The sequence below is a fragment of the Pistacia vera genome, unplaced genomic scaffold, assembly GCF_008641045.1.
Source record: "Pistacia vera cultivar Batoury unplaced genomic scaffold, PisVer_v2 Contig1144, whole genome shotgun sequence".
NCBI classification, from domain to species: domain Eukaryota; kingdom Viridiplantae; phylum Streptophyta; class Magnoliopsida; order Sapindales; family Anacardiaceae; genus Pistacia; species Pistacia vera.
Window position 1 is genome coordinate 764,062 of NW_022195187.1, and position 14,921 is coordinate 778,982.

At 39.9% G+C, this 14,921-nt stretch overlaps 1 protein-coding gene across 1 annotated transcript; it reads right to left on the minus strand.

Moving 5' to 3' along the window:
* Nucleotides 1-760: 760 nt before the first annotated feature.
* Nucleotides 761-13,402, minus strand: LOC116145464 (ATP-dependent DNA helicase At3g02060, chloroplastic-like; the record flags this gene model as incomplete). The annotated part of the gene is given in 11 exon segments (XM_031430922.1): nt 761-823; nt 3,165-3,256; nt 3,259-3,325; nt 4,035-4,105; nt 4,450-4,589; nt 5,217-5,341; nt 5,457-5,591; nt 5,761-5,948; nt 11,492-11,567; nt 11,918-12,143; nt 12,825-13,402. Coding segments are annotated over 11 exon segments (1,761 nt in total), but the record flags the coding sequence as incomplete, so codon positions are not given.
* Nucleotides 13,403-14,921: the final 1,519 nt, after the last annotated feature.

Genomic DNA, 14,921 nt, shown 5'->3' on the forward strand with positions numbered 1-14,921 from the left:
CCATCAAGACTACTACTCGGCATTTTTGACTCTTTGGCATGAATATCTGCTTTGGTTACAGTAGATGTTCCTGTTGCTGCTCTTTTGACTATTTAGAATCTTCACAAGACCAGCCAGAGTGATCAGTTTCTTATGAAACTACACTCGGAATATGAATCAGTTCGCTCCTCTCTACTGAACAGATCTCCTGTTCCCTCTCTTGATATTTGTTTGGTGAATTACTTCGCGAAGAACAACGTCTTAGTACTACAGCTATTCTGGAGCAATCTCATGGCAGTTCCAAGACGACACTATGGCTTATGTGCTCAAGGACGTGATCACTGGTGACTTCTAAAAATCTGCAATGTTTCTGCTACAGAGAATATGGGCATATTGCTGCCAATTGTCCTAAAAAATATGTTCTTATTGCAAGAAAAATGGTCATATTATCAAAAAATGTCGTATCTGCCCCCAGAATCGTTAGGCCACGGTTTCAGACTTCTGTTACTATTCCTCCACAGTGACTTCTGTAGCACATGACTCTTCCTCAGGTGCTTCCTCCGATCTTGCACCTCCTGCGGTAACTTACTGCACCCCTGAAATGGTGCAACAGACCTATTTCAGCATTATCTGCGATGGGTTTCAAGGTAAACATTCTACTACACTCTGGTAGTAAACTCAGGCTTCTAATCGCATGACGATACTCCACAAATCTGTCTCATGTTCGGCCCTATGCTGGTCAATCGCCATTCAGACTACCAATGGCAGTTCTTTGCCATCCCTACTCGGAAATGCTTCTTTTACATTTACTGATGTGTTTCTTGCTCCTCAGCTTTCCACGAATCTTATATCTGTTGGTCAATTAGTTGACAACAATTGTGCTGTTAATTTTTCTAGTGATGGTTGTGTGTTTGCAGGACCAAGTAACGGGGAAGCCGATCGCGAGAGACCTAAAGTGGGCGCTTGTTTCCACTATTTTTACCTGTTCCAACACTTTCTCCATTTCTTCTATTAAGTCTTTTGCTTGTAATAATGTTCCTAATCTGAGTATGGGTGTTGCATCGTCGTTTAGGCCATCCAATACTCAGATCTTATCTCATATATTGAACTCTGGCTTTCTTGGTATAAAGAACGTTCTTCTTTATCTCTTGAATGTGATTCTTGTAAACTTGGTAAAAGCAAAACTCTTCCATTCCTTTGCATGCTAGTAGAGCTTCTCACTTTTTGATCTTTTCCATAGTGATGTTTGGGACCTCCCTTTAGTTCACATGAAAAATTTAAATACTATGTGACTTTCATTGATGATCATAGCAATTTACTTGGGTTTATTTTCTTCGCTCTAAATCTGAGATTTTTCGTACTTCACTGAGTTTTTAGCGTATGTTGAAAATCAATTTTCTGCGAATATTAAACGAGAAAGCACAGATTCTGGTGTGAATATTTGTCTACTGAGTTTCATACATTCTTGGCTTCTAAAGGTATTATCCATCAACGTTCATGTTCTGCTACTCCTAACAAAATGAGTAGCCGAACACAAAAATCGTCATCTTCTTGATATGGTACGTACTCTCTTGTTAGAATCTTCTGTTCCATCCATGTTCTGGGTTGAGGCTCTAAAGACTGCTACTCATTTGATTAATCGTTACCTTCCCAAGTTTTACACATGGAGTCTCCCTATTTCCGCTTGTTTGCTACACCTAGTTATGATAATCTTCGTATTTTTGGTTGTTTATGTTTTGTTCATTTACCTCCTCATGAGCGATATAAATTATCTGCTCAATCTGTTAGACGTGCATTCTTAGGATATAATGTGTGTCAAAAGGGATTTGTTTGCTATGATCCTACATTACATCTTACACGCATTTCTAGGAATGTTATTTTCTTTGAAAATCAACATTTCTTTCCTGTGTCATCTGTGCCTTCTTCTTCTACTTGGTCCTCCCTCCTTTGAGCAGCAGTTCTCAGATCTTCATCAAGTCAGTTCTCGTTTTAAACCAGGTATGGTGTACACAAGACGATCCCACCCACGGTCTCTTCCAGTGGCTCACCCGCTATCTAATCCTAACATACACAGAATCAGTTGTTCGCCCTCCAAAGCCTTTGGTACTCGCTCTTCTCGAGTGTCTGTACCCCCGGATAGGTATGGATTTTCTTCTAGAAATTCTATTTCAGCTCTACTGCTGCATTGTCCAATTTTGATATTCCCACATGCTACTCACATGCTGTCAAGCTGACTGTTGGCGACAAGCTATGCAGGAAGAAATTGCCGCTCTAGAGACCAATCACACCTGGGACATTGAGCCTTGTCCTTCCACTATAGTTTCCTCTGGGTTGCAAATGGGTTTACTCATTCAAGGTTCGCTCTAATGGAAGTTTGGATCGTTATAAAGCTCGCTTGTTGTCCTTGGAAACAATCAGAAATATGGTGTCAATTATGAGGAGACCTTTGCTCCTGTGGCTAAGATGACCACTGTTCGTACATCCTAGCTCTTGCTGCTTCCAATGATTGGCCACTACATCAGATGGACTTTAAGAATGCTTTCCTTCACGGGGATCTTAAAGAGTGTATTTATGAGCCACCCCCGGATTGTTTCCTTCTCCGACCTCCAAGTGTGTGTAAACTTCGTCGCTCTCTTATGGTCTCAAACAAGCTCCGCGGGCCTGGTTTGATAATTTCGAACCACTTTATTACAATTTTCCTTCAAGCAAGCAGTATGACACTTCGTTGTTTCTTGGTATCGACAGGGTATTGTTGTCCTTTTGGTTTATGTTGATGATATTGTGATCATTGGTTCTGATTCTGCTTTACTTGTCCAACTCAAGACCCATCTCTCAAAATCCTTTCATATGAAGACCTTGGGTCTCTCACGTATTTTCTTAGTCTTGAGGTGCATCGTAGTCCCTCTGGATTTCACTCAATCAACATAAGTATGCTAGTGATTTGGTGGCTACAGTTGGACTGCAGGACGCTACCTCTGTCGATACTCCCATGAATTAAATGTCAAGCTTCGCAAGAGGAGGGGGACTTACTTGTTGATCCCAGTTTATATCGAAATGGTGGGTAGCCTGGTCTATCTCACTATCACTAATGTGCATTTTCAGAATAAATAATTTCTAGTGTTGATTCTTCACACCTAGATTTTTATAAAAGACTCAGATGCAAAGAAAGTGCAGAAGGGAAGGACCTGGTACAACTACGCTAGGCCAAACTGTTGAACATCCTGAACTATGATACTGTTTGCATTTTGAATGTCAAGCCCACTTTCGACTATATTGTGCATATAAGAATCTTAATAATGCCTCGTGAAAATTTCTCCATGGTTTACTCAAGCTGCTTCGAGTATTGCTGTAAGAAGCACATAGCATATAAAATGGGTATCACATGAAACATCAGAAGCTACTAGTAGAGTTAAAACTAAGCCATCTTCTGCACAATCAAATAAGGAGCAAGTACAACTACTAGAGATCACCACGTAAAATCCATCTGCAAGAGACATTTTCTGTCAAAATACAAAGAGGCCAACCATTTCACAAATGTGTAATCATAGCAGCTCTATGTACTGCATACCACGAGCAAACTAGCAAAACACAATCCAAAGTCATCCCATCTACACAGGTTCATGTCATCATTTCTTATAGCTCATTCTTATCTTAAGGGTCTCAATTAATTCGACATAACTGAAAGTCTTGGTGATTTATGTTTGTGGAAGATGTTGGTGAATTTCCAACATCATCAGTAGAATTCACTTTAGCGGGCATAGCCATAGATGTTGCAAAATGATACAAAAGGATTTACTCAGCCAACCACAAAGCCAAATCAATTTGCTACCAACCTTTGGAACTAAAATCTCAACAACACATTGGTTTCTTATATCAATTCCAAAATGAAACCACAAATTTCTGAGATTGAGATGCTATCCACATAATTTAAGACTCTTCCCACCGTCTCAATGGGTAATTATGGAAGTTTTATATTCTAGGGCCAGACTGAAAACTACTGTAGTAGCTTATTTAATATAAAAAACATGCATATGTAAGTTCAAAGGAGGAAATACCTGTCCATGTGCAATAGCTATATCAAACTTTGGAAATGCCTGTTCAAGAAAATCCATCACTTCTTCAAGTCCTGTTACACATAACACACAATTTAAGTAATATAAAGAGTTTAATACTTGATTTTCAAACTATTGTGCAGGGGAAACTTCCTTTTTCCAAACATCAATACATGCATGTATAGAATAAATTTCATGCTACATTCTATTAAGGTAACAAATACTTCAATCAATCATGGAAAAAATATTAGTAGCAGAAATAGGAACAAAAAAACAGAAAAATGACATAATTCTGACTCTCAACTCAGTTAAAAGATAAACATTACAATACCATCCAAATTGTGATACAATAATCAGAGGATCATGCCCAAGTATTTCATGTATGAGAAATTTAATGCAGGACACACTCAGGTTTCACCTTTTATACGAGGCAAGACGTAAAAAACCTGTCCATCCCGGTCCAGCTCATTCTTGACTGCTGATATTACCTTTTCCTTACTGAAAGCCGAAAGATGGGTTTTTATAGGAACTCTTTCTGGAGGTGGAGTTGAAATTAAGCTGAAAAGAGAAAGAGTGGATAAATTATGATATATAAGATTAAAGGTCCAGCAAGCAGCGAGTACCAGTCTGAATGACTTTTCAGTATGTTTGTCTGCCAAGTATTTATAAAGAGCTCATTTCTTTGTGTTAGATAATACTCATGTCCAACCATGAAGTTTATCCATAAAAGTCTCCCCATAAGTCTGTAGGTAAAAACATCATAATATGCTAATTAGCCTATCTTGTAAATACAATGCAACTCAGTGCAGTCCCAGACCACTTCACATCAGCTACAGAATTCTATATCCCCAAATTTCATACCTGTCCAAGTCGGTGACTTGATCAGAACACCAAAACTACATATCTTAATTTACTGAAGTTGTCAAACTGTACTGAATGCTTTTTCTGTACATAGCAGCCAAAGATAAAATTTTGACTTAATATTATTTACATTGCATTTTAGAAAAAAATTGTTTTGCTCTTTCTTCAATGTTGGACTTTGTATCTTGAAGCTTCATGAATGCTGCAAAATAGTTTGGCCACTCCTCTTATTTGCCAAAATTTGAGACACTAAATAAACTGAACATTATCTAGCATCATGAACATTAAGATCCATAAAACTTCGACTGCCAACAGAATTATTACCTAGCATCACGAAATCCAGTCAATGCTAAATAGAGTGTTCGTGGTATAGGTGTTGCAGACAGAGTAAGAACATCAACTGAGGTTTTAAATGGAGCAATCTTCCCCTTCTGTTTGACAACAAACCTCTGCGAACCAAAGAATTGTTGCACATGAATGACAATTAAAAGCTATTTCAGTAAATACTGAGAACAAATCCAGGTCAATCTAAACATGCAAGAGCAATAAAACTTGGAGGCAGACCTGTTCCTCATCGACCACAAGAAGACCTAGATTGTTAAATACAACACGACTTCCAAGAAGTGAATGAGTTCCCACAATAATGTTCAGATGACCTTGTTTTATCATGTCCAGATACTCTTCTTTCTCTGCTTTAGTCTGTATTTTGTAACAACGTAATTAGACTTACAAAATGAACCAAGGAACTTGTAACATGCACTGGACCAGAAAAGTTCTTTAACTTGAATTACAAAGACCATTTTCTTCCAATGTACATACAGAACCATCTGTTTGACTTAAAGAGAGAAGAGGCTAACCTATAGCATACCTGAAACCGACTCAGCAGTCCAACATTGACATTAGGATATAAGGAAAACCGCTCAGAAATAACATCAAAATGCTGTTTGGCTAAAACAATTGTAGGTGCGAGAACCATAGACTGCTTCCCTGCAAAGACTACACAGAAGATGGCACGTAGTGCAACTTCAGTTTTACCAAATCCAATGATGGAACTCCCTGCAAATAAGAACCACAGCAACGCACACACAGCACACAAATACAGGATATGCACAAGTGACAGAAATGGAAGTTTATATTAATGGACTAAGATATAGTAACTAGCATAATAACAAGCAAATAGAAATGACAAGCAAATTCCCAGCACTTCGAGGAGCTGGGGACCTCCCTAACCAGCCAATGAATATTATTTCTCTATATCCTCCCTCCTTACTTTCATCTTCTTAAATAGTCAATTCTTCAACTAACTGACAGCTAGGTGTCCCTTTTCATAACAAACTTCCCTTGTACGTGTCTCATTTCACAACAGATTTCCCCTGCCTAATCACCCTCCTTGCACACGTCAACATCCTCTACTGGACTCACACTTATTGTACCCTTGCACCTCTTCCTTCCCCTGCCCTTGGACTCATAGACCTTACGTATAGGGGGTCTAACAATACCCCCCCTTGAAATGCCACCTTGTCCCCAAGGTGGAATTGAGGAAATTGAGTATTGATGACCTCAAAAGATTCCCAGGTGGCTTCAAAATTAGGCAAGTCCTTCCATTTGATGAGTACCTCGGTGGAGCCATCTATCAGATTCTGCACATCCAGCACTGCCTCGGGTTGAACCTGAAGTTCCAGATCTTCTGTGAGACAAGATGGTAGAGGCTGTACAGGGACTGAACTATGGAGGCAGATCTTCAATTGGGATACATGAAAAACGAGGTGAATACGGGCTGCTGGGGGTAGTTCTAGTTTGTATGTCACCTGACCAATTTTTTCGATCACTCGGAAGGGTCCATAGAACCGGGGACTCAATTTTTCATTCAACCATGTGGCTAGAGATTTAAACTTGTATGGCTGAAGCTTGAGATAAACAAAATCTCCTAGAGAGAACTGGATGTCCCTCCGGTGGCTGTCTGCTTGGGTTTTCATATGAGTTTGTGCGACTTCCAAGTTATGTTTACGGTCTTGAAGAAGGGCATTGCGTTCTTGGATTTGCTGGTTTACTTCATCGACTGCAAAGGGGTAATCAGTGAGTTTAAGGAGAGTCGGAGGGTCTCGGCCGTACAATGCTTTAAAGGGTGTCATCTTAGTGGATTGATGGTATGTCGTATTGTACCAAAATTCAGCCCATGATAACCAGTTGGGCTATTGATGGGGCTGTGAGTTGTAGAAACAGCGGAGGTAAGTCTCTAGACACCGATTCACCACTTCGCTTTAGCCATCTGTTTGAGGATGGTAAGCCGAGCTGAATTTCAGAGTTGTACCTAAGATTCTGAAAATTTCCTGCCAAAAATGACTCATAAACAATCTGTCCCTGTCTGAAATGATGGTTTGACGGAACCCGTGAAGCTTCACTATTTCCTTGATGAAAACTAAGGCTACCTTCTTGGTTGTATAAGGGTGTGACAGAAGTAGGAAATGGCTGTATTTAGTCAAGCGGTCCATTACAACCAGTATGGTGTCAAACCCTTTCGTCCTTGGAAGGCCTCCAATGAAATCCATTGTCAAATCATCAAATGCCTGAGCGGGAATTGGAAGTGGCTGAAGTAGCCCTGCGGACTTCAAAGCTGAGTGTTTATTAACCTGGCAGATGGTGCATTTTTTGACAAAGTCTTAGACATCCGTCTTCATACCTGCCCAGTAAGCCACATTAGATACCCTTTTGTATGTCCGAAAAAATCCCGAATGGCCTCCTGACGGACTGGAATGGAATTCAGTAAGTAGCTTTTGAACAAACCGAGAACCTCTAGGTAAAACTAACCTGTCTTTGTACATGAGACACCCATGGTAGAGTTTATAATGCGGTTGGCTGTTACGGTCCAAAACCAACGCTTGAATCAACTGCCGTAGCTTGGGGTCCTGGTGGGCTTCGTTAGCTAAGTCCTCATACTCCGAAAACTGAATTTTTGATAATGATAATAATTCTGGGTTCTTGTCTCGCCGGGATAGTGCATCCGCGACCTTATTTGTGGTGCATGGAAAATATTGAATGTCAAAAGAATACCCCATCAACTTAGACAACCATTTATGCTGCTCCGGTTTTTTAATCCGCTGATCCTTAAGGAATTTAAGGCTTCGCTGGTCCGTTCGAATGATAAACTTCCTGCCCAATAAATACGGACTCCACTTGTGTACAGCGAAAACGACAGCCATTAGTTCTCTTTCATAGACTGATTTTTGTTTAGCTTGAGGGGAAAATGCTTTACTTAAGTATGCTATGGGTCGTTTGTGTTGCACCAGCACCGCTCCCATACCTTGGCCTGAAGCATCCGTCTGGATCTCGAATGGAAGGCTAAATCTGGGGCTGCCAACATTGGAACTGAGGTTATAGCTTTCTTTAAGGCGTGAAAGGCCTGATGAGCTTCTTGATCCCAATTAAAACAGTTTTTCTTCAAGAGCCGTGTGAGTGGTTGGGCTATGCTGCCATATCCTTTAACAAATCTGCGATAATACCCCGTTAATCCCAAGAAGCCGTGGAGACTTTTCACATTGGTGGGTGCAGGCCAAAAAACCATAGCTGTAATTTTTTGGGGGTCGGCCTCCACCCCGTGTGCTGAAATTAAGTGCCCCAGGTATTCCAGTCTAGGCTGCCCGAATGAGCACTTTTTCCAATTAACCACCAGGTCATTGTTACCCAAAATTTGAAGGACTTGTCGAAGGTGTTGAAAGTGGGTTTCCAAGTCACTACTGTATATCAGGATATCATCAAAGAAAACCAATACAAACTTATGCAAAACCTGTTTGAAAATGCTGTTCATAAGTGCCTGAAATGTTGAAGGAGCGTTGGTCAATCCGAATGGCATCACCAAGAACTCGTAATGGCCCTCATGAGTTCGAAAAGCTGTTTTGGGGATGTCTTCGTCCTTGATCCTAATTTGATGGTACCCGGATCAGAGATCCAGCTTGGAAAAGATTGTTGCACCTGCCAGTTCATCCAATAGTTCCTCGATGGTCGGGATAGGAAACTTGTCGGGCACTGTTATCTCGTTGAGGGCCCTGTAATCCACACAAAACCTCCAGCTTCCATCTTTTTTCTTGACTAACAACACCGGGTTGGCAAACGGACTGGTACTTGGTTGGATGATATGGGCTGCTAACATTTCCTCAACTAATTTTTCAATTTCGTTTTTCTGGAAATATGGGTACCTATAGGGTCTAATGTTGGGGGTTTGGGCTCCTTCCTTAAGGTTTATGCATGGTCATGGGGACGGTGTGGAGGGAGTTTAGAGGGCTGGTCGAAGAGATGCCGACACTCATCCAAAACTGCCTGAACTTACGGACTGATGTCTTCGTCTATGTGGCTTGGCTGTTCTTTGATTGCATAACACTTTACCAGAATCCCTCCGTCGGTGCTGTTGATGGACCGTAACATTGACTTCAGGGATACACCAGACTTTACCAAAGACGGATCCCTTTGTAAACTGACCCTGACCCCTTCCAATTCAAACCTCATAGTCAAATTCTTCCAATTGGCACACATGTCCCTTAAGGAACTCAACCACGTAATACCCAAAATCACATCAGCACCCCCCAACTGGAAAGGAAAGAAATCCTGTCTAATCTGAACTCCTTGCACGTTCAGACGGATCTGTCAGCACACCCCTTCCCTTTTTACTGTTACTCCATTCCCTATCATCACCCCAAATCGCTTCCCTTTTTCCACTATAAGTCCCAGCCTCTCTACAAGATCCTGTGAAATAAAGTTGTGGGATGCCCCACTGTCTACCAACACTACAACCTCAGTATTACCAATCTGCCCTTTTACTTTCAAAGTGTGATCTGAAGTGATGCCTACGATGGAGTTCATGGACAGCGCTAAATCGTCACCATTTGGGCTAGGAACATCGTCATTTTTCGGTGGGTTTCCAGCTTTCTCATCACTGTCATCCTCCAAAGCTAATAGGATCTGCAGGGATTTACTTCGACAGCGGTGATTAGGGCCAAATTTTTCGTCGCATTTAAAGCAAAGGCCCTTTTCATGTTTAATCTGGATCTCGGCCTCCGTCAGCCGTCGGAAACTGCCGTCAGCCGTCGGAAACTGCCGTCTGATCCTCCTTGGAAGTTCGTCATTCCTATTTCTGGAGCTCTTTCGAGTCTATCGGGTGCACGAGAATCGCGAGATGACGCGATCTGGCTTGCTTTAGGTGATTTTGTTGAGTTGGGCCACCATGCGCGTCAGGTCGGATTCGGGTGAGAGACTAGCTTGGGTGGGTTAGGCCACCATGTCTGACGAGTTAGGTCTGGGCTGTTGGACACCCTTGAATAATTTTCCCTGGTGACTTGGGCCCTAAACGTTTTGGGCCTCCATTTTTCCATTACCTAATTTTTTTCCTCCACCCGGTGGGCTTGTTCAATGACTTCTTGAAGGGAGTTGGGCCTCAATACTCTCAACTCAGCTCTAATTTCTTCCCTAAGGCCATTTATGAAAACCCCCATTAACAATTCCTTTCCCAAATCTTTCAACGGAGCTATAAGTGCTTCGAAATCTTCCCTGTATTCAGTCACGGTGGAGCTTTGTTTCAGCGCCACTAGTGCCTTGTGTGCAGACCCTTGGAACGACGGTCTGAATCTTGCGATTAGAGCAGCCTTGAGCTCTTCCCATGTCTTGAAAGGATCTCGTCCCTCTACCCACTGGTACCAGTTAAGTGCCCTGCCCTCCATGCAAACAGCCGCTGCCTCCAGCATCTCCGATGGTTCATATTTGTTGATAGCGAAGTATCGGTCGGCGTGAAAAGTCCATCCAAAAGGGTCCTCCCCACTGAAGATTGGAAGTTCCAGCTTCCGGGTTTTCCTTTCCCCTTTTCCACTGTCCCCTACTGTGTCTTGTTCATGTTCACGACCATCACCTGAATCTGTATTCCCGGACGATGACTGTTGCTTCTCTTTTTCCTGGTAACGTTTCTCTTCCCTCTCGTCTCTCAACCTCAACAATTCTCTCATCTCAGTCAAGTATTCCTTAAGACTCCCCACATCAGTTTTGATTGAACTCATATCTTCTTGAACTGATTTCATCTCTTTTTCCATATTATCCATCCTATTATCCATTTTTGATTTGACCATTCCCCAGCATTAAATCTGATGGAATCTGGCTCTGATACCAATCTGATGGAACTCCCTACAAATAAGAACCACAGCAACGCACACACAACACACAAATACAGGATATGCACAAGTGACAGAAATGGAAGTTTATATTAATGGACTAAGATATAGTAACCAGCATAATAACAAGGAAATAGAAATAACAAGCAAATTCCCAGCACTTCGAGGAGCTGGGGACCTCCCTAACCAGCCAATGAATATTATTTCTCCATATCCTCCCTCCTTACTTTCATCTTCTTAAATAGACAATTCTTCAACTAACTGACAGCTAGGTGTCCCTTTTCATAACAAACTTCCCTTGTACGTGTCCCATTTCACAACAGATTTCCCCTGCCTAATCACCCTCCTTGCACATGTCAACATCCTCTACTGGACTCACACTTATTGTACCCTTGCACCTTTTCCTTCCCCTACCTTGGACTCATAGACCTTACGTATGGGGGGTTTAACATCCAACATCTCCAAAAATTAAACAGTCCATTGGAGTTTCCCTCTCAGTCAGATCCCGTTCAACATCAATAAAAGCCTATAATGAGAGTCAAACGTGTAAGAGGAAGAAACACATTCACCCATTCTTATAAGATCATAAAAGTTCAACTATCACTTTGTTATATCAAATAGCATGACTACTGTAGAACAAAATGTTTTGAACTTACTTAGATTGGTAAGCTAAGAATAGGGCCTCCCTAACCCACAGATTCTAGGCATGACTAAGACTGTATTCAAATTAGCGATCACTTAATACAAGTTTTCTATACCCCAAATAACATCCAAAGAAAAATAAACATCATACTAGCATCAAATTCGAAATCAGTTTGACCTCAGCAACAAAGTTTAACAATGAAACAGAATAAACAAAATAAGTTGAGACCTTACTTGCTTTTGATCTGGTGTGGGTTCATAAGGAAATTGGGCAGCAAAGTCAACCATGGCAGGATTCTTGGGGTAGGGAGGTCTTGTTTGTTTCAGCCTATGTAAATACAGCTCCATTAGGTCCACAACCATTTTCTGAATTGCAACCTTTCCTTTTATCTTTCTTCTCTCCCACACACTAGTGTCATTCAATTTGCTCAATGTCCAAGGTTTTTTTGTCTCATTAAGCCTAGAAACATGACAAAAGTATAAGGCATGAAAAACACAGGTGGAAAATTACTTAAAGGCATAAATGAATATAATTAAGAGCAAAGCATTGAAAAATGATCTTTGGAGCCCTCCAATATATATATAATTTTAGGATGCTCTATTTGTTTTCAGTATTATGGCATTTCTCCCTCATATCCCATAATTTCACAGAGCTTAAGTTCATTTCTGCATCTTCCCGGTTAATTAAGAAAAAATGGAGCAAAATTTTAACGGTTTATGGGATAATCCATCGTTCTCAGTTTTACATGATTCTCAAGCAAAGGGAAAGAGATACAAGATACATATGCTGGTATACAAAATTTCTTGCTCCTCTACATAATAGAGAGAAGCGCAGTTTGTAATGTATAAATTAAAGTACTCAATTAGCTCAATTTTAATAAAGAAAGAAGATTTAAGGTTCTAATCAATCATCAACAAGATAAAAATCATTTATACAAAAGTTTAAGCAGGATAAGCAACCACCAAATTTGTTGACTTAGAGATTTCAGACACTCACAATTCAACCCTATAAGATAAAGCAACCTTGACACATTAACCATAAGCAGCAAAGGCAACCATTTCCTATCAAGCAATAAATTGCTCAGAAAAAAAAAAGAAAATGTACAATCAATCCAATAAAATATAAAAAATAAAACCTTACAGATTATATCGGCAGAGCATACGAGAGGCCTGCTTAACAGGAAGTTTAGCCATATCATCAGAATACTCTATAAACACATACTCAATAGGCTCAGAAGACCCCTTTGGCACATCAAACTTTATCCCAACAAATCTCCTAATACCAACCTTTTTATGCACCACATAATCACCCGACCTTAAATCGTACGGATCAACCTTATAACTAAAACCACCGCCACCGCCACCATCACCATTACCACCACCATCACCTGCTTTCTTACTCTTTAACTTCTGCAATCCAATTTGCTGTTTCTCCTTAACCAACCGAATATACTTGTCAGCCTCTTCTGAGTCCATTACAGGCCTTATAGCCTCTCTCTTACTGTAGTCTCTCCAAATTCTCTCATTGAGAACCGAAATGGAGTCCTGCTCAGTTTCATAGTTGTCCCTTCGTGGGGATGACTTACTATTAGTAGGCGAGGATAGGGAGAGGCCTGGCGAGTACACGGCATTGAATTGAGAAAAGGGTTTGTTTTTTTTTCCTCCGGAGAGCGAAAAACGAAGTGAAAGTCCAAAGCTTGGTGGAAGTTGAGGTGGGTTTTAACAGAAGAGGCGAGGGTTGGAAGAGAAAAGAAGAAGCAACCATTGAAGAAAAAAGAGGTAAAAATTTCGAAAGGGTATTAGAGTTTGAAGAAATGGAACATTTTGAAGAGAGAGAGGGAGGTGTGGATAAAGAATCAATGGAGGTTCAAGGGAGATTTTAGAGGCATTTTAACTCCTCGGACATCCCAGGTTTGGATTTTAAAAAATAACCCTGAAAATAAAGGTGGAATAAATGGGCTGGGTTAGGTGGGTCAACCCTAACCCAGCTCACATTAGAGAGGGTTGAACCCAACCCGTATGCAACCCTCGGGCGGGCCGAGTTGCTATATGGCAACCCGCCAACCCGACGGGTTGCTATTTTGTTTGCATTAGCCAACCCGCCGGGTTAGCCCAAAAAAAATTAAAAAAAAATAAAAAAAAAATTATTTTTTTCAAGTTTTCCCTATTTTTTTAATTCTTTTAATTAAACTATTATGATTGAACTCTTACAAACAAATAATTTTACACAATAATATTAAACTATACTTCTAAATCATAAATATTAAAATGTATAAAATTTCGTAATATTTGACATATTGTTATTATTATTTTTTATGGTACGTAAAATACAAAAAAAATAAATACTAAAGTCTTATTCTCAAATTTCCATGTCTTGTATAAAATATAATTCATTCTTCTGCTAAAATTTCATCAATTGAATAAATAAACTAATTTTTCTTATACTACAATTTTATTGTATTAAAATTGAATTAATATTTGAAATGTTAACAAAAAAAAAAATTAATTTAATTGAATTATTGATATTTGAAAAGTTAACTAAAAACAATTACATTTATTCATTTATAAATTGTTAATTATTTATTTGAAAAGTTAAATAAATAAAATAAAAAATAAAAAATAGGGCTAACCCGGCCCGGCCCGTAGCCTAACCCGGTGGGTTAGGGTTGGCGGGCCGGGCTGGGCCATCAATTTTCCCAAAAATGGCGGGCCTAACCCGGCCTGCCTTTGTTGACGGGCGGGTTAGGACCAACCCGCCTAATTAAGTAACCCGCCGCGGGCGGGCGGGTTACTTTTCCACCTCTACCTGAAAATCGGCAAGTTTTTTATTTTTTAAATTTAAAAATCTAACGTGGCACACTTAATTGTAACTTGAAAAAAAGAAAAGGGGTTAGAGTGAAAAGATTGAAACCTATATGGGTAATAGTTAATCAATGGAAATTNCAAATTCACGCTTTGTGTATTCTATAACATTGGTTTTTTTTTTTTTTTTTTTTTTTTTTTTTTTTTTTTAATTAAAAAATATAAAAGGGCACATTTAATTTGAAAAAAAAAAAAAAGGGTTAGAGTGAACATATTGAAACGTATATGAGTAATAGTAATCAATGGAAATTTGTTTAAATTTTGAAAATTAAAAAACGACCCCTCTCCCTTCAAAATCACTTAATCGATCAGTATACCCAAAAAACGATCAACGAAACACTTACATCTCTCCACGATTTCCAACGATAAAAGTTCC